This window comes from Ambystoma mexicanum, chromosome 13, assembly GCF_040938575.1.
Source record: "Ambystoma mexicanum isolate Mex_15411 chromosome 13, UKY_AmexF1_1, whole genome shotgun sequence".
NCBI classification, from domain to species: Eukaryota; Metazoa; Chordata; class Amphibia; order Caudata; family Ambystomatidae; genus Ambystoma; species Ambystoma mexicanum.
The window spans coordinates 708,799,903-708,820,635 of record NC_090938.1 but is presented as its reverse complement, the minus strand read 5'-3'; the positions used below and the strand labels follow the sequence as shown (position 1 = coordinate 708,820,635).

The following is a 20,733-nucleotide window of genomic DNA, read 5'->3' as shown; positions in this document are numbered from 1 at the left end:
ACCCTATGAGATCATAGAACAAACAGGACCTTCCAACTATCGAGTCTCACAACCAGATAGAAAAACTAAAACTCACATCTATCATATTAACCTTCTTATAGAGTGGAGAGAAAGTCCCTTTCAAGATATCTCAGTAATGTTAACCAGCCTACTGAGTGATGAAAATTACACTAACAAATGAATTTCCACAGATTTGGCACAAAACCAAAAACAAGATCTAATGGACCTTCTACAACAATTCCCTGACATATTTAGAACTAAACCAGGGAAGTTAAATGAGTGTTCCATTATATTCATACCCCTCCAGGAAAGGTTGTACATCTAAAGCCTTACCGAATTCCTGAGAGTAGGAAAACATATATTCAAGAAGAGTTAGAAGCCATGTTAAACGCCAATCCTATCAAAACTTCACAAAGCCCTTGGCACTCTCCTGTTGTACTAGTCGCTAAAACAGGACAAGTCATGGTGATTTTGTATTGGCTTCAGAAACGTTAATTAAGTATCGCAATTCGATAGTTATCCCATGCCTAGGATAGACGATCTTATTAACAGGTTGGGAGATGCAGTATATCTTTCCACAAATTAGCTGACTAAAGGATTTTGGCAAGTTCCAGTCAACCCCTCCGATAAACCAAAAACAGCCTTTTCCACACTTATAGGTTTGTTTCAATTCAAGGCTCAACATGGGGCCCAGGCCACCTTTCAAAGATTGATGGATCAAGTTCTTAGACCATATGCTTCTTTTTGCAGAGTTTATATTGATTACATTATCATCCACAGTAAATTGTGGAAAGAACATATGTCCCATTTATACCTGGTTACCCGAGGTCTAAGGAACATTGGACTTATTGCAAATCCAAAGAAATGCCATCTATCCAGTTCTGCAGTGAAATACCTAGGCTTCTTTGTAGGAAATGGATTGGTCTAGCCCCAAACTGAAAAGGTTAGAGCCATTGAAGAAACCCAAGCCCCTAAGATCAAGAAAGTACTAAGAGCCTTTGTGGATCTAGTTGGATATTATAGGAGATTCAACCCTAACTTTGCATCATCCATCACTTCCCTTCTAACAGAAAAAACTTAGAAATACAGAACCCCAGAAACTTAAATGGCGCCCAGAGGATCAAGTGTGTTTTGATAAATTGAAACGTATCTTATACGGTGAACCCGTATTGAAGGTGGCAGACTTCAATAGGGAATTTATCCTACAGACTGATGCATCACATACTGGTCTAGGGGCAGTTTTGTTCAAAGTGTCATGATGGTATAGAACATCCTATCCTTTATGTCAGTAGAACATTATTTCCTCGAGAGAAGAACTATGCAACTCTTGAGCTTGAAGGACTGGCTATTAAGTGGGCTGTGATCTGCAGCTGAAGTAGAGTAGAAGTAACTCTGCCCTTGAGCTTTTCAGACAGCAGGTGCAGGAATGTATTCAAGGAATGAACACTGAGGAGCCAACCTGACTGTGACCAAGGGACACTAATACCATCATCCTCTGCCTCAGAGGAACAATAAAAAGAAAGTGGTGAACACGTAGAGTCCACAAAAACATTCAGAGACTTGTTTACGGCCGGAAAAGACTGAACTCGCACCCAAGAGCCTGAAAGCTGCGGGATATAAAATATCACCAGCTGTGGACGCTGAATGTTGGGCAAAACCTGTTAGTTATTGTAGGGCATGTTGGAGACCACTTTAAAATGGACAAAAACTACTGGGCATATGGGGAGTTTGCACTATGTCTGGAAACAAATCCATCACATGATCAGGGATCCCAATCCATAAACCTTGAGAACACTCTAGAGCAGCTGAAAAAACAACCTCCTCAGGTGTCAGAGCAGAAGCTAATTCAAAGAAGAGAGAGATGCTCCTTTGACTCTTACTTGACTTAGTGCTGCCTCTGTTTTAGGAAAACAACTCTGGCATCAGGGCGACTGATCTTGCTTGTCCTACGTTTAGAGTCATGTGTCCTCCTTTTGCATTTACACTGCACATGTGCAGTTTTAAAAGTGTAAAAGCAGCTATTGCAGGAAGCACCGGAGGGACATTGCGGGACACCAGAGCACCAGATTTATTGAGGGAGAGGAGCTCAACCTCCAAAAGATAAATCAGAACTAATACCCGTGCCTGGTTGGGGGATCCGGATGAAGAATGATCAACCCCAGGACAGGGGAATCCTTCACGGAGCTGAGCCAAAGTCGCAATGTCCTTCTTCAGTACTTAAACGACTTTGCCTAGATATAAAAAGGGAGTCCGACACTATGGGATTATTGGTGATCACACTGTACCCATTGATAGGCCTGGAAAGTACCAGTGTGCCTGGAGATCCAGAACCAACAGCCCTTGAACAGCACTTCAAAATGCCACGAAATGGAGATGTGCCTTTCGGAGCGGTAACAACAGACTCTTCACCCACCCACAGTGAGTAGTGGTTGGAGCCACTCTGGCACCCCATTACCTATGTTGGAGTGCAGCAGTTAAGGATACATCTCCCTGCTGACTTTGGTACTGGATCTCTACATTTTGCATGGACATGCTGAAGAGAATTCCGGAAAGTCTGTGGTATAAAAAAGCACTGGATGAAGGATGCAGGGGGATTGTGGTGCATGCTTGATGTGGGTCACCAGCCAAGAAGGTGCATGTGCGCTAGATGCATGCCTTAAAGTCAGAGACATGTGGCATGTGAGCCCAAGCAGTAAAGTAGGTATTGCCAAAATACAATTTAATAAAAAGTTTTAAATGAAAAGCCAATTAAAATAAAGTCATCCTTTATTAAAAGAAAAATCAAAAAGCTTGTGAGTTATAAGCCCCATGCTCTGAAAAGAAAAAGTAGTCCTCTTTGTTAAAAATGCGAAAATGACCAAAAATATAGATACTAAATTACACCCAAAGTAGACGCTAGAAGCACTTCGACCCGGTCACCAGGCAAAAAACGGGAACTGGCAGTTGGACCATGGGGCCTTTAACATAGAGGAGCGTGCTATCTGGTCCTGTGATGGAGGGTTTGCATACTAGGGGTTATACATTTCAGTACCTTTTGCTATATTTGTCTAGTATCTTTGGAGCAGACTTCCCAACAAGTTGATGATAAGAGTATCGCCAACAATGACTCTCCCTCTTTTCCCATTATGTTTAAAGTGGGCCACTAGACTATTCCCAAGCGTGTTCCCTTTGAAAGGAGAGAACATTATTTAAAAGCCCTCCAGAGGAATTTCTGGTAATATACTGTGATGCTATCACAATGAGAAAGTGTCAGGCCCTAGGACAAGGAACTACAAGTGCACTTGTTATTTACTTATTCAATGTAACTTGACTTGGGAGGAAAGGCAAGGATATTTATTTGCTTTTTTTACAGTGACAGAACCTAGTAATTGAAAACCTATGTTATCAATTACTAATTCACAGTGACGAGTTTTAGAAGGAGTAGCTAAGTTAATAATGACCTCTGGCACACTGGCAGGCATTAGGTTTTGGAGAAGCTGTGTTATTAATTCTGATTGATTGTTACAGTGATAGTCCCTAGGAGGAGTGGCTAGGTTATTAATATGTCGCAGTGACAGGCCCTAGAAGAAGACACTAGGTTATTAATGAATTCTGTCACAGTTACCAGCCCTAGTAAAGGCGCCCATGGTGGACAGTTGCATACCCAGGTTAACTTTGCTCTTAGCCATCTCACGTAGGATTAGGTATTGCCGTGGCAGATTGCAGATGTTGTTCTTAACCTCGACGTTGAACAGCTCCGGAGGTTCCATCTTTATGGCCTCACACCTAAGAGACAAAGAAAAGTGCTGTGAGTATCAAAGCAAGTCCATAGGCACAATGCATTCCTGTACAAACGTTGTAGAGGCTCATGTGATGCAACTGTGCTTCACCAATGAGTCTAAGAACGTGTTACCAAAAAGAATTCCTTTACCAAAAGTAAATTATTTGTTAATAGAAACCAACAGTGCAAGGTAGCAAACACTCTGGATCCCCTCCATGCGACACAATAAAAACATGTTTAGTTCTGGAGAGAGTGCACCTGCTCCCTCTCAGCCTTTTGAAGCTACATACTTAGAGGGGACTCAGCTGCTCTGTCATGCCGAACCTTTTGTGAATCCCTCTATTGTTGCATTTCGATGGTGCCATGTTGTGCAAGCTATTTAGATAGCTTCCTGCAGCTACTGTGTTCTATGTGCCTCCCAATTCTGTTTCAAGCATTACATTTTGCCTATTTATAATTTCTAAATATCTTCAATGCATGGAGTATCACAAGAAAGCTAACCATCTAGTGTGACAATGGTACAGTCAGGTCAATAAAGTTAAGTGAGGATATGAAACATTACAGCATTACTGCCATTCTGGGTGATATGTAGATGTATTAGTGTGTTGCTATTAGTTCAATACTTTAATAGACTATGTTATCATGTCCTGCGTTTTTTTCTATCTGTTATACTTTCAAAGACCAACTCGAAATGGAGGCTCCTAATGAGTTGGGTCATGAGTTGGGTCATGACCTAAGAACACACAATCAGCAAAGGCTGCAGCACATAAAAGCTCAAGTAATGAGTCCCTCTTTCACTTCTTTGCTGCTCGATATATCAGATAAATTGTTTGCCGTCCCAAACATTCTGATTATTCGTTACTGTGCATTCAGGTTTTAACTCGGTCTTTCAGTTATGTATGTACTTTTGTAAGAGACAATTTAACTGTTAAACACTTACTTTAATTTGAACGGGAGCCTGCCTTGCCTCTAAGCCTTTTCCCCTCACTTCCCTGGCAGAGGCGTAGTCAGGAAAGTTTAACAGGTGACACTTGTATCTATTGTCGCTAGGCCCACCCAAAGAGAGTTCCGCAGACGGAAGGGGGTTTGTTCTTCCCATGGCCGAATGTGCAGGAGCGACCGCACATAGCGAGGGAGCCTGAACCAACTAAGGAAGATTTGGGGAGGTTCTCGCACAGAGAATAAAAAAAAATAGGTTAGAATGGTGAGTTTTACAGCACACTTTCTGTGAAAAGATTAGGTAAAAAGCCACACCGTTTAGAATTAAAACCTGAAAAAAATCCATTAGATGCCAGGTCACCAACAATGCACAGCACTTTCCAATGCTTTTTCATAATGTCTTTGCCAACTATATGCCAGTATTTTGCCAGCATAAAAACATTTTCATGCCGATTGTGCCCATGCATGCCCATGCTGGTGCACATGTTTATGCCAGCATTCACACATTAGAGCATAAGCATGTTTGGTTTGCCCATAATCCCAGTAATGATACTATAAGAACACATGTTCATGATGGCTCTATATGCTGGTATCCCCTACATAGGAAAATACTCAATTGCCCCCTTAATGCCAGTAGTGAAAAAGCAATGGCACAGTAAAAAAAGATGTCCTTGATCGCTATACATATGCTCATCGCCATATAAGAACCCTCATCATGTTGTACTTGTTCCCTAAGTGAAAGACTTAGAATTAATCTCAGCCTCTGACATTTGTCTGGGCTACTCTCTAGACCAACTATCTTCAGCCTGCTAAGTCATTACAGAAAGGGCAAAGTCCATATGCAAATCAGGCTTTGTGTCCCACTCCAAAAGAGGCAGTCCAGCCAGTACTGCTTGGCCACATCTCTTTTTCACGAGACCACAAGTAACCTCAGACATGTTTCAGCCTTATTGGGCATCATCAGTGAGGAGTAGCTTGGGTCTCTAATGCAAACAGGCTCGGGACTCACGTCTGGGCATACCCATTTTACTAGGTGTGACTAAGTAAAACAAATGAGGTGATGGTTGGAAGGTCTAGAATTAATCTCAACCCCTGGCATAGCTCTGGGCAACTCTCCAGACCATTGTTCTTCAGCCTGCTAAGTAATTACAGAAAGGGGTGACCATAGGCAAATATGCCCCCTAACACCATTAAAAAATGGTATCCGCTGTAAGAAAACATATCCTTAGAGGGGGCACAAATGCCCCCTCACCCCCACTGCCCCATGTAAGAACTATCTTCATATTGGTTTTGTCCTTTACACAAGTAAAAAATGTCATGCCACATTAAGAAAACATGTCATTGCTGGCTTCACACATGCCCTCCCCTCACCCATGTCAGACCACTCATCATGCTGACTTTCTTCTTAACACTAGTCAAAAAAACATCCAGGCTGCCAGCCCATTGTAGTAACACACACACACACACACAGACACACACACACAGACACACACACACGCCATTCACACGAGTACCCAGAATATTCACACTGCATTCCCATTCACATTAGCACTTGCACCCATGCACATCATTCACCATGCATTCCTTAATATACGCACACTTGCAGACACCCACTCACATGCACACACTCCCTGCCAAACATTTTTTCCCCTTACTTGTTTCTCTCCTGACTCGACACAACACTGTCTCCTATGCTTCTCTCCAGGCCACCTGGCTCCCTCGCTCTACGCAGTCAGAAACCAGAAGTTGGGCGAGCTTCCTGGTTCCCGATGTGTATGGCATAGCGGGAGTGTGCGCCCTACAGCGCGGCTGCTGACCGCTGAATAGGCATTGACAGATGCCCTACCCTGTCTACACTCCTATTCCCCCTGCAAATATGTCTTCCCCCTCTCAAGGCTAGCCTCAAGTGGTGCCTCAGCAACTGCAGTTAGTGCGTGCACTACACTGTCAGGAACTCCTCTCTCCATTATTGATTATTTTAATTAGAGAAAGTGCTTACAGGATTGCTCAGGGGCAACAATCCTGCCTTAAGAACAGGACTATGCTGTTCCATGCAGGTTCGATCACCGGTCCAATGCGCTGTATAAATCACCAATAACAACGTTAATCATTTTAATTTGAATGGGATTATGCCTGCTTGGTGGATTAACTCACCCCTTATGGATACTGTAAGGGTGTACCTTCCATTCCTCGAACTTCCTGCTTGCAAGTGCCACAACAAAAAAGTTGTGGACGGCTGAAAAAGTGTAAGGTACATTGTGATCAACAGGTCATGCACAGGACTGCTTCTCTGCTCCGGTGTATTTTTCTGCATACATATATGTATTATTTTGGATTTGTAATAATGTCAGTGCATTTCGGAGTCATTCTAAATAACATACCTGTTACCCAAAGAGCTCAGTTAATATTTGGTCTTTTTTTCTACAATGTTCTTTGCATAGAATTGCTCAGTGACGATGAAGTAGTTATGGTTTATATTGTGCAGCGTCTCTCCTGCAAAGGATTGGTGTCGAGTCAAATGGTCGAAAAGAAAGGATCGAATGACCATTTGAACGACGGTCAAATGGTCGAAAAAAAAGGTCGAATTTTTTAATTTATTTATTTATATACATTTTTTAGTTTGGGTTGGTAGAAAAATGTTTTAAATAAAGAAAACGGGGGCTTGGGGGGGAACCCCCCCATAATTTGTTTTTAAAAAATATCAAACCTTTTTTTCTATCATTTTACTGTCGATCAAAAGGCATTTGATCCTTTTGTTTTCGCCCATATGACCTACAACCCAAAGGAGGATTAGGAGAAAATAATTTCTAGCAGAAATGTTTTCTCCAGTGACATTGGTCAGGCTAATGTGCCGAGATTAACAATCAGTATTAGCCTTAGACCTTCTGATAAGCAGTCCTGCATGGAGTGCATGTTAATTAACAGAGGAGCAAGGAGATGCTTGCTCCAATTTCATACCTACCTTTCATACTTAACCTTTTATTGTGAAGCATTACTTCTTAGGTTGCTCACGCACATTTGGCTGTCAACAAAATTCAGAACTCCTAAAACAGTAGGTACCCACTGCTAGTGAAGTTCCTCACAAACTTCCATCATATACTCCTCTACTCTCCCAGAGATACAATTTCATACATCTATCTGAAGGTATTCCCTGAGGGTTTTCATGGAGGCTTCTGACAATTTAATGTTTCTAGCTCTCCCAACAGCATTCTACTCGTCCCTGAAATGTAATGTCCTACAACAAAGGGCTTAATTCCTATCCAGTGTTGAGGTGCATAGTCACCTCCTCCTTCAGTGTAGAAACCAAAAAAGAGGAAAGGGGCACAACATACGTCTGGCCATCTAGTCCTGCAGATGACCTTCAATTGTTTGAAAAATGTTTCTCCATGAAACAATGTTTCTTCACTTCATCTATCAGTAATTGACAAATTCCACAATATAATCATGAGCAAATCTAAAACTATGCAATAAGCACTCCAGTATCAAAAGTCCATTTGTGATCCAGTAAGTCAATAAACGTAGAATGGTGCCAAACAAATTCCAACACAGCTTCAGAAAAACCTCAATGAATGAAACATAGAATAGATCCCAATTCTTGTTCCACCAACACAAATAGTCATCCGTCAATCCAAAGCTAAATGCATTTTGATAAAATACCATCATCAGAAACATAAAGCTATAACCTACAAAGAATAGTATTTTAACTTTATCCCATTCTATAAATGCTAAAATATGTGCAATCCATATGTTTCATATGTTCAATGCAGTAAGAAAACTCCTGAACTACATGCATGAATAGTAATGTAATCTAATCATAAACATAATTTGAAGGATGCTACTAACTAAACAAATAGGAAAACATTATCCGCAAATCTGACAATAACCCACCGTTGATATAAAAAGAATCTTATATGCAACAATAACATATTCTTAGTTCAAATGCTCATCTATGAAAATTCAAGCAAGCTTACTCCATGGCTTGATGTGGGATACAAAGTGTATATACAAAGTCCTCTAAGGAATGGTTCCTACAGGGCCAAAACTGGTATCCTGTATAAGCAAGCTGTATAAATGAATAAAACTGCCATCTTAAAGAAAAAGTTTGTGGTGAATGTCAGTGTGTGGCAATGTCATGACATATTCATTTCACTGCGCACACCGCAATACCGTCATCATGTCAGACTAATGCAGCGACTGCTGAAAAATAAAAAAAACAAATATATAACAAGCAAAGGAGGAAAGGAAGATCGATTTTTGGAACTGCTTACTAAAGTTGCATCAGACAAGGCAGAAATCAAAGCGAAAATCTTTAACTCAGAAGAAAAACATCAGGTGCTGGCATCTAAAGTTAACACTTTGGAGGAACAGCTGACTGCTACTGATGATAAAATATTGAAGATGACATGTCAAATTAGAGAACTACAACTACGGAAGGAAAGGCTTGTTCCCTACATTTCAGAACAAAAAGTATAGCTAGTTTTCCCAAAGATGTTGCATGTGGTAACCCTACAGAAATTATTTTTAAAAAGCCCATCTAAAATACTCTATTTGAATCCTAGACACACTAGAGATATAGAAGGATCTGTAGATCGCTGGGCCCTAAACCTTTTATGGGAAAGAAACCTCAACACTTAGTATAAGGTTTTCCAAATTTGACGGGCAGTTCTTGCTGCCGTTTGTTAAAAAATCTTTTAGATTAAAAAAACAAATAAAAAAAAAAAAATAAAAAAAAAATAAGGTTTTTCAAGTTTTCTTTAAAAGAGATGATTCTGACAACAGCACGAGAATTGGGAGACCTGTCATGAAGAGGACATAAAATCATGATATTTGGTGATTTAAGCAACGATATAGTGGCAAAAAGAAGATTGTTCTCTGTGGTGAAAGAGAAAGTGGGAAAGAAAATTCTTAAATACTAAGGGACTCATTCCAAGTTTGGCATGGAGGAAAATTGAGGTAATTTGGTTGCTGCCATTGTTTTGAGCCGTAACGCAATTACCTCAATTTTTCCTGCACTGGTTTTTGTTGAATTACCGTTGGCAGAATTACTGAGTGGTAACTCTGCCAATCTTTGGACAAAAAGTGGAGGATTTACCTCCAACTTGATGCTAGAGGTAAATTGTGCACTTTTCCTCCAAAAGTGGCAATTCCACCAAACATCCGCAATAGGACTCCATTGCAGATTTTTGGCAGAATTAGCAATGGTGGAATTACCGAGTGGCATCAAGCTAGGGGTAAACCCTCCACTTTTTCTTAAAAAATCAGTTCACTATTTCACCTAAAAATTATTATAGATAAAGTAATTAAAGACAAAGAAGGCAGGCTAATATTTGGAGATATTACAAGGGCTAACAATCATTTAACTGTAGTCTCAATTTTCCTGTGCATTATAAGGAGTCCTTTCTTCAAACAGTTGTCAATGCATATACAAAGTTTTGATAATAGAAAAGTGTTGCAAAGATGTGTCTTTCACCCAAAATGAATGTGCCCTACAAGGCCGCGATCAGAGGCCGGTGCCTGGTGTGCATGTTATTTCACTTTGGCCAAAGCATGACCCGGCCCATTCCTGAGTAACCACAAGTTATAGCCCATAAAACTGAATGAACCCTAATATCCCCAAATTCCATGACACCAGGTGCCCTTTGACCACCAACCCCAAAGTGACAAGTCCTGAAATGTTCAAAGAGGATGGACAGGGTGTGTCGTTGAAGCTGCAATCATGTGATTTGTATTGCGAGGTGCTGGGGGGGGGATAAATTATAGTTCAAAATGGGGGCGCAGACCTTGAGGCCGGATGGTGCAGAGGGAGTGAGCGAAATGTGTGTGTGAAGGTTAGAGTACCCTGGTGGAACCCCCTGTGTGTCCATTTTGAAGCCTGCCAAGTGCACAGTATGAGTGATAAACATGCTGTATAGTAGGAGTATAATTAATTTGTTTTCTGACCTTTGACGTGAGAAGAAGATTTGCCCCGCAGCACCCACGGACTGAGCTGGGACCAATAAACCTCCATCCCATATTGATAAATGCAGCACCTTTATATGGTCCATCCAATCAGCTGCGCACGTTTTTACTGTATGTACTGCGTCAGTTATGACGATGTTTCACTTTGTAAGTTTCTGCTTGTACCTCTCTATGGCAGAACATTCTTAGCAGCAGAGTTCTTTGCTGTTGGTCTCAACTGCGCATGAGATCAAACTAGTTATCCTTACAAGATCGACTTGGGCTTTTCTTCCGTAGCAGGTTGTATTTCCTATGCTGTGAGTGTTCAGGGGCTTACTTTCAACATAAAAAAGGGTTAACAGATTTGTCGTTATTGGAGCTAATCTAAAAAAATAATACAAAAAGATGTCCACTTAAAGGAAGAGAAAATGATAAATGTGAGATAAAAAATGAGCTCACTTCTAGAAACTAAAATTAATTAACTTGCTGAAAAAACTATATGTTATACTAAACATGCATTTGGAAAAAAGGGAATAAAGGTGGGAGATTATTAGCCAGAAAATTAAAAGGAATGATAGAACATATACCAATTGAGAATCTAATTGTGGAGAAAGAAACATCTATAACGAAAAATTATGAAATATGCGTTTTAGATAATCTTTTTCAATTTAATATACGCAGAATATATTAATCCTACGCAAATGGCAATAGACTTTTCGGGGAAATTATTAATTGAAGATAATCAAGTTTCACTGGAGGAAGTATTTGTTGCCATTGATCAACTAACACATGGGAAAAGCCCAGGTTTAAACATTTTACCAGTGGAATTCTATCAATCATTCTTTTTTTAAATACATTTTATTGATTTTCTTGTTGTTGAAAACAATAACAAACAACACATTAACAACTTACATACATAGCACACGGGTTGCAGACTGAATTCACTATTATCTGTTTTTTAGCATGACTCAATCGGGTTCTTTGCCTTGTGTATACATTTTGTAGCATGGTTTTACACATGGTGACCCACAGGTCATATTATACAGTTACTGACAGTCTTCCCATCTTTGCTAAATCTTAAGCACCTTCCCAGGGCATCCTCTAGCTGTGTAGACTCTGTGCTCCATTGCAATACACGCATCCAAATCCGTCACCCACTGATCATATTGCGGGACAGCATCTGAGCCCCACAGTTGAGCTATGTTTCTTTTGGCCAGACCATTGGCAGTTGAAAACAGTAGCTTTTCAAAACGGGACATCTCACCATTCTCTTCCACTCCCAACACTAACAGCTTAGGGTCCATGGGAACAACGACCCATGACCGACGACAGTCTATCGCAACACCTCTGCCAAAAACCTTGAATTTGTGGGCATTCCCATAGGGTATGGAAGAAGGTTCCCTCCTCCCGATGACAGCTTGCATGCATGGTGTTACCCCACCGGTGCAGTGCCACTCGTGGGTAGTATACTCTATGTAATATGTTAAGTTGTACAAGCCTGATTCTGGCGGTTATGGCGGTTTCTCTGGGGTACATTAGGGCTGTGGTCCAGTCTTCCAGTTGTAATAAGCCAACATTGCTTTCCCACTTGGCTTTTTAATTGCAGAGGTACGATGTGGCAAAAGAGGATATCACACTATACATTACTGAGGTTGTCTTTACTTCTACTCGGTCTAGGACAATGTTTCTTTCAATCGGTGTACATTCAGGCTAGTCGGAAAGTTCTGACAGGTGTGCTCTCAGTGCATGAGATAATTGTCTGTAATGTAATGTTCTGCTAATGGGAGACCAAACTGGGTTGCTAGAGACTCAAAGGGTATTATATTGCCCTCCTTTCTTACATCACTGATCTTTGCAATTCCGGCTATTTCCCAGTTCGCCCACTTCGGGAGTACATTAATTTCAGGTAGATATCTGTTTTTCCACAGGGCTGAACAAGGGTGACTTTCCCTCCCCACCCTATGTGCTTGTGTGCTTCCACCCAGATCTGTGCTGTGTGAATGCCATTGTGTTGGGGGGTGGGTGCTGTATGGTTTGGTAAAGACTTTCTTGTGCAGAGATTCCTTGTCTTGCGTTAACCTCTGCATGGATGTGCGGGAGACTAATGCTGCCATGTAGTAAGTCGTTTACGACCGCCATCTGTGCGGCCCAATAGTATGTCTGTAAGTGCAGGATCCCTATGCCTCCTTCCCATATAGAGCGTTGGAGGGTGCGCAGAGCAATTCACGGATGTCCTCCTCGCCATAGTAGCCTCCTAAGTATCCTGTCTACTTTGCAGAACTCCTTTGTGTGTATATGAAGTGGGCGGGTTCTGTAGGATGTATAGACAGCGAGGGAGGGCTAGCATCTTGAACAGCACCGCTCTTTGTGGTAGAGTAAGCGGTAGGGCCATCCAATGCCTCACCTCATTCTATCAATTATTCTTGAAACATCTAAATCCTATACTATGATACTTATACAGTTGCATCTTGGATGCGGCTGAATTGTGCCCAACAATGAAAGAAATACTGACAACTGTGGGCTACATTGAGCCATTGAACATAATTTCTCCAAAACCAAGCTGTGCTTCAGCAGAAACAGCAAAATGGTTGCGCTGGTTCCAGTGAGCACCACAACCTCAAAACTGCGTTGTGCAGCAACAAAAAGATGCCTGCACCATCTTGTCAAGCACATATTGGGTAGGATGCAACAAGGGGACACACTGAGGGAGCTTGCCAGTGTGTCTTACATGTACAAAAGAAATAGAGTGAAAAGGGTGCTTTGCTGAAAGCCCAAAGTCCCCATTGAAAAAGGAAGCCTTTCACCTTTAAAAATGATGCTGCTCTGACGCTATTTTCATCTGTTCTTCCTCAAACTACTGTTATTAATAAGGCCATGCCATGCCCATTCATATCCCCATTTTCATTCAGCAAAACCAAGCATGACCCCTGAATGAGAGGCTCTGTCAAACCAAATCTGTGAAGAATCAACAAAGAAACTTCATTTACCCGCACAGGAAGCACATTAATTTTTTTTACAAAGTATCGAAGTTCAGTAGTTCAAAGAAACTACAGCTATCTGGGCTATGTCACGTTCAGTGCATCTGTACTTCAAATAAACTACTGCCGACAAGAAAATAACTATGGCTGCAAAATAGTGTGGGAATCTGGATGGAAAGTAAAAAAAAATGAATTTAAGAAGCACAGTGCTAGCAGCTTGCACCACATGTGTGTAAAATGGGCTTTGCAAACTAAAGAAAAATAAATGCCAGTTTTAAAAGAAAGTAAAATGTTGAATGAAAGCTTTTCTGTGCCTAGCATTGTGAAGGGGCTGGCTGCTGGGAAACACATATGGGATGTCTATTCAACAGGCTTGTTTTTTTGATTCAGGACCAAATAAAAGAAAATAAAGGTTTTAAACTGCCTTGGCTAGATTTTGTAAGCTTCCAAAAAACAGGTTATTCCAGTTGGCACAACTAAGGCTTCCCCCAAGAAAGGGAACCACCATCAACTCTCAGTAGATACTAACACCTCCGTGATAATTACTAGGTTGGACAGAATCTGGTCTGGGCTGAACCCTCTGACAATGGAACTCCCAGGGCAAGGAAGTGTGAAGTGTGAAGTGGGGAAGGCGCAATCAACCTTCAATCAAGGTGGGAAACCCCACCCTACTCTGGAGAAAATGACAGTTGGTGGTAGCTGAAGAAAAAAAAATGGTCCAGTGGCGGACAAAGGACAACCATTTGCTTCCAAAGACTATGGGCCTCATTACGAGTTTGCCGGTAAAACCGTGTTCATTACCGGCATGCCGGAATGAGCGGGTCCGTGCACGTATGAACCCGCCAATAGCGGGTGACTACGAGTGCGCGAGCACGCGCATTCCCCCATGCAGGTAAAGGGCCTCCAAGCCCCCTATACCGGCATCGCGGGGCCCGCCCATTGCGCTATCGCCTCACACTAACCCGTAAATACCGGCACGGTAATACCGGCGTGGTATTACCGTGGTCGCAAAAAATGGACCCGGAAATTACGTCATCGCACAGGAACGGGAAATGGGCCGGTGGCCATCTTTAAAAACACAATCCATTGCAATCCTCCACAACCAACACTCCTCCCGTGTCGTCGTGTGTCAGGAGAGCATCACCATGTCCAAGGCCAGCAGGAAATCCACCCAGAGGAAGAGGAAGCAGCGGTTCTCGGACGCTGAGCTCACCATGCTCGCCAACACACTGGAAAAGCATGCGGACGTAATACGCTGCACAGACCTCAAGCATGCGGCCCAAACCCGCAAAAAGGAGGTCTGGCTCGAGTTAGCGCAGAGGGTGACAGCAGTGGGGTGCGCCCCAAGGAGTGTGCGTGACTGCCGGAAGCGGTGGGACGACCTCCGCCTCCGTGTCCGGAGGACCCTGTCCGAAAATCGGAGAACCGCAAGGGCGACAGGCGGTGGGCCACACTCCCCAGTCCAATTGATGCCATGGGAGGAGACGGCAAGTCGCTTCATCAACACCGAAAGCATTGAGGGGATCGGAGATCAGGAGGTCAGGGCGGCAATCACCACAGAGGAAGGTGAGTGTACCATCACAACCACTTATCACGACACATGATGTGGCCCAACTGATGGGGAAGTTAGAGTGGGCAAGGCGATGCATCAACATACCCATAGATCAATCATCGTCACTTCCCGCACCACATGGACGCAGAGTGACAACCCCAATCCCAACAGAGGTGCCACATGACCCAACCATGCCCATGCACCCACCACACAGAGACCAAACTAATGCTACACCACCAGCCATGCATTGATCCCCCACATACCCCTTCAGTACACCCAAAGCAACAAACCAGAAATGAAATGATGGCTGAATGCATGGACACATCCCACCACAATACATCACAGCCGCCAATTGACCACATCACTGATGACCCCATCTCTTCTATCCCCCAGGTACTGACGATGAAGGTAGACCAGTGGACAGGGGTGCGAGCACGTCCAGTGCACAAAAGGGGTCCAGGGACACCCCAACACAACCGTCCAAGGAGAAGTCATCTGCCAAAGCCAGCATGCCACGCAAGGCACCAACCCTGCAGGGAACATCTGCACCCACTGACCAACAACCAAAAACCACAACAGTGGTAGCCCTGCCGCAAGCCACCAAGGACGTTGTGTCCACAGAGGTGGAAGAGGAATCAGACATGATGTCTGGCACACCCACCCCAAGCCCAATTGCCAGCCCCCAACCTCTAGCAGAGTCTGAGTGCTTCGACAATCCGTGCCTGCATGATTCAGACCTCGGTGAATCAGACACTGCGCTGTTCGAGGACAGTGCCCCAGAGGATGGCTCCGCGCAGCCGCCTACCACCACCCTGCAAGGCACGACTCTGCCCTCCTCCACTCTGCCCTCCTCCACTCTGCCCTCCTCCACTCTGCCCTCCTCCACCCTGCCAGCAACCTGCAGACCTGTGGACGTCACATCATTCGAGACCCGCCTGACAAGGGTCGAGGCCCGGCAGGAGTCCATGCTCCAGATCATGCAGCAGCAGGTAGACGCAAGCAGAGAGGCCATGAGTGCCATCGTGAGGGCAATAGCAGCCAATACTGCAGCAGTGGAGGCATCCACGCGTGCCTTCCAGGAGTGCATGGGGACACTCGCGGAGGCCATCCGTGCAGGTAACGCTCCAATGCAGCGGCCACACCTTGACACAGGCAGTCCATTGAGAATTGACACTTCCGCCACAACTACCCCTGCCACCTCGGCCCAATCCAGTCCGGTGCGTCACATGAGGAGGAGCGCACGACGGCCGGCCATGGCACCACCCAACACCAAGATGCAAAAGAAATGAATGCACGGACAATGACATTGTGGCAGGACACATTGTGGAAGGGAGCACTGTCCGATGCACACATGGGGACACTTAGCATCTGGTGGGAGGGGGGGTTCACTGGGGTGTTTGGAGGGGAATGTTAATATTATCACGTGTATGTGAATAATACACCCGTTGTTTGCAAGCAATTCAATGGCTGGACATTCTTAATTTTGTGCATGTACATTCAATGTGTGATAGCGTACAGTTGTGAACTGCTAAGTATACAAGTGTGCATGCCCACATGCAGCCAGTGTGTCACTGGAACATTGCTTTCATGGTCCGTGCGTTTCAGATGTACACGTGGATTAGTGCTTGGCGTACAGCATGGCCATCCCGTGCTTCATGTACTGGCAGGGGGGCTCCTTCGCCTCCTTCTCTATCCCCTTCATGGTCACCCGGCCCATGCATGTCTATGTCAGTTGGCAGTGGTACATTCCTCCGGACGCACATGTTGTGCAGCATGACACAGGCCATGGTGATATTTGCCACCCCCTCAGGCCTATATAGGAGTGCACCACCAGAACTGCATTGGCATCGTAACCGCGCTTTCACAGGCCAAAGGTATGCTCAGGCAGAACACGGGTACGAGTGTGCACGCGATTGTACTCCTATCCATGCCAGTTCAGCGGTTACGCATTGGGGTAAGTAGCCACGGCCTGAAGGTATATCCTCCATCACCTGCAGGCAGATTGGAATAGGTGTGTGTCACTCTGACTTGCCAACTTTCAGGGCACTCAGTCATGGCGGCAGCTATTTGCTGTGGGCATGCACATGTCCCTGTACGTATACGCAATAGTCACATAGATGCTATGGATACTGTAATGAGGTGTGGGACACTGGATGTGGTTTGATAGATGATGCAGGGTGTAAACATGCATGCTGAGGCAGATGTGCTGTGTTAGTGCGGCAATGTTTGGCCTCCAATTCATGATGTGTATTCTATGCATGCTCACAATTATGCATGCTCACACTGGCCACATTGCCAGGGTTACCATCCTGTTCAGTCCTGCATTGCTTGACATTGCCATGGTGGCCTGGTTGTGGCTCTTACTTGTCGTCATCCATATGCATAGTTTGGCATTTGTGGCCCAGTGATGTGTCGGGTTCGGTTTGGCGAGTTCAGGTCTGGAGTGTTTGGCTCGGCATGCACTGTCCACTCACTGGCTACTGCCACCCAGGTGCACTATTCCCCCCCTTGCCACCCAGGTGCAGTAGCCCCCCCTTCTGCATCTGCACTGATCAGGTCCCCACAGCACAGCCATGGGACAGTTGTGCAACTCACCAGGCTGCCAGGCACGTGGTCCAGCATGCGTGAGAGTAGTGGTTGTGAAATGCCATGCAGCTGGTCCACTGTGTGTTGGTAGGTGCCTGGGGCCAGGTAGTGTTGCACAGTAACCACCTTTATTGGTGGGGGGATGGCAGTGCGTATCTCGATGTGGCTGGCAATGTCATTCTGTGTCATGTCCACTATGGTGGTGATGGTGTCACGGTCCAACCGGTCCAGGGTGTGCGTCTGCTCAGGGGTTGGTTTACATGGGCTGGGTCTGGTGCAAGGGATTGGTGGCTGCCTACGTGGCACTGGTGGCTGCGCTGGTGGTGATTGCTGGCCATGTCTCGCCCTCCTTCTCCTCCTGCGTCTCCTCTGTGCTGCCTGTTGTTGCTGCTGTGGTTGTATCACTATGGGCGGGTCCTCCTGCACCATGTTTGATGGTGCTAGTGGTGGCATTTTGGTGTGGGAAGGGGTGTGGTGTTTCATTGTGCGCCTTTTGTGATGGCCAACTCTGCATTGGCTACGCCGGGGGGGGGGGTTGCGGCGTGTGGGTGTGCTCAGTTCATACTGGCACAGCCTCCTTTGACTCCACCTGTGGGGATTGTGTGCACCTGTGGCAGCTGCCTTGTATCTTGGTTGCTGTTTGCGGGTGGTCCGCGATGCCTGTTTTTCCGGCATCATGCAGCCCGTTATTACCGTGTTCGCGATGCCGGTATTTGCATGTTTGCGTGGGTTGTGATTGCCCCCTATTACCGGCATGCCGGTATTTACTACCTGAGGAGGCGCGTGTACGCGCCTGTGCCGCTATTAGCGGCACCGTAAATAACGGTGCCGTTAATACCGGGTTTGTGGGTCAGAATGCTACGGAACGTTAAATGATGCCGGTATTTACATACCGGCATCATTTTTCCCTTACCAGCATAACTCGTAATGAGGCCCTATTACTTAATAAAAATGTAAAGACATTTATCTCTGCAGCAGGACTTTGTAAAAATGTGAACATTTTGCTGTTGAAAAGTGATTTTGTGGTTTATAATTTGAGACATTATAGAATTCACTGACACCTTGGGGACAGAAATGGCAAAGCATTGGGGATTATAAGTAAAGTATCCACGATGCCAGTGCAAATTTTAATACTTACCTCCCTTATGATAATCCACACATGTGTATAAAGTTACAGAATTTTAGGCCGAATCTTTCATACTCAAAATTACCAAAAAGTATTGCAAGGGCGAAACAATGTCTCACAGATTTCAGAATTGGAGTGGAATGGTTTGCATAAAATATGTAACCTGTTTATGTAAGTTGCTAAGAGACTTCAACTGTATAAATGTACCATTTGTGGCAAAATCTGATTTTAGCTAAAGTAACTGTGGGAGGTTTTTGGACATTGTAAAACTCACATCATAAATCTGACATCATTCTCTCAAAATCCAACCAGCTGAGAGCAAGGCGGGGACAATCACCCCTGACCAATCCAGTGGTTTAGAGGTTTGTTTAGCTAAGCCTGCCCAGCCACATACTTTGATGATGTCACTATGCATTATAAATAAGAGTCCCTGACAAGACTCTAGACAGACACTCTTCCGGAAGTTCCTGTGCTGCGTTCCTGATCTTCTCCAGCCATCTTGCTGATCCCAACTGCACGGCCTAAGCAGTGCTGGTCCTATTCCCAGAAAGGCCATTGATCCAGAATAAACCCACTAATCTCCCATTAACAAAAAGGGGAAAGCTGCGGTACCTTTTGCATCCTGGGACTAGCCTGGCTTGCTGCCCACTACCTGCATGCCCACTGCAATCCTGCCATTCAGCTGTCCTTTGCCAGGAGAATTACCATCCAGTGACCCAAATTGCCCAGCTGTTCGCTACGCAGTGGCCAGACCTTGCCCAGCTGTATTTTGCCAGGCGCGAGCCGTGTGGTGACCAGAACCTGTTGACTGTCCACAAATCCCAAAACTAGAAAGTGGACTGTGAGTATAATCCCTACCCTTTAGAAATACATAGCCTATCTTGTCTTGCCTTTGTCCTTATCCCACTCTCTAAGCAATCCTATCTTACCCTAATAACTTGTTGAAACTGTTATCCTTGCATCCTGTCCTTAATTTTTAAGTGCTAGCGCCATCTCTCTTTAATTTTGTCTTGTATAATCCTAAACCATTAGTCATATTTCGAGTGATCGGACTGGTTTCCGCTAGGGTTGGGCGCTGGAGTGACAGGATTGAACTCGTGAATCAACCTTGGATCTTACTGTGTCCATCTTTGGTGGTCTAGTCTGAATACTATAGTTTAAAGTAAAACTGTTCTTGTCACAACAGATTTCCTTTCCTATTTCACGGCTTAGTTTTGCTCAAAGCGCACCTTTTTATATCTTGCATAACTCATCCAGTTTCATAGCTAGAGACCTATTTTCACTTCTATAGTACCCCTGTGATATACCTCTATCCCCCAGCCCAACCGCACTCCAAATCAGAGTATTTCACCTGTTTTTATTAAAAACCTTTGGGTAATTTAAAACGGGAATTTAGAAAATTGCAAGTTTTCCCATGTGTCATTTGGCTGGAGCATGCTCTAAACTTTCCACTCGTCATTTTTAAATTGTATGCCTTTTGCGGAGCCATTGCCTTGTGATTACCAGTGATAGAACATACATGCTATTTTTGGCCCAGTGACAGTTGGGGAAGATGTGGGCCCCTGGGGCTTCGGCCTAGGGTGTGTGTCCACCTTTCGAGTCACCAGCCGTGACCAGTTCTTAGCGGCTTGCAAGCGGACCCCAGGCAATGGCCCACAGGAAGAGTGAGATAACTTGTCTTCTGGAGGCATGGGACTGTAAGGAGGGGCTCCAAGTGTGGAGGAAAGGCCCTCCAGTGCCCCAAGAAGGAGTACATCAATGGTGCAGACCTCTGAATTGAGTGGACATCTGCTATGGGGGACCAAGAACCTAACAGGGACTGACAGGCGGCTGGGATAGGGTAGACTATACGGCA

General features: G+C 44.4%; 1 protein-coding gene across 1 annotated transcript in view; it reads right to left on the bottom strand.

Moving 5' to 3' along the window:
- Positions 1–20,733, bottom strand: part of LOC138521762 (E3 ubiquitin-protein ligase TRIM39-like) — a 1,417,788-nt gene that overhangs the window by 33,152 nt on the left and 1,363,903 nt on the right. Inside the window, exon 6 of the mRNA XM_069634827.1 lies at positions 3,644–3,765. Coding sequence (XP_069490928.1) covers positions 3,644–3,765 — 122 coding nt within the window. The remainder of the gene's footprint in view (positions 1–3,643; positions 3,766–20,733) is intronic.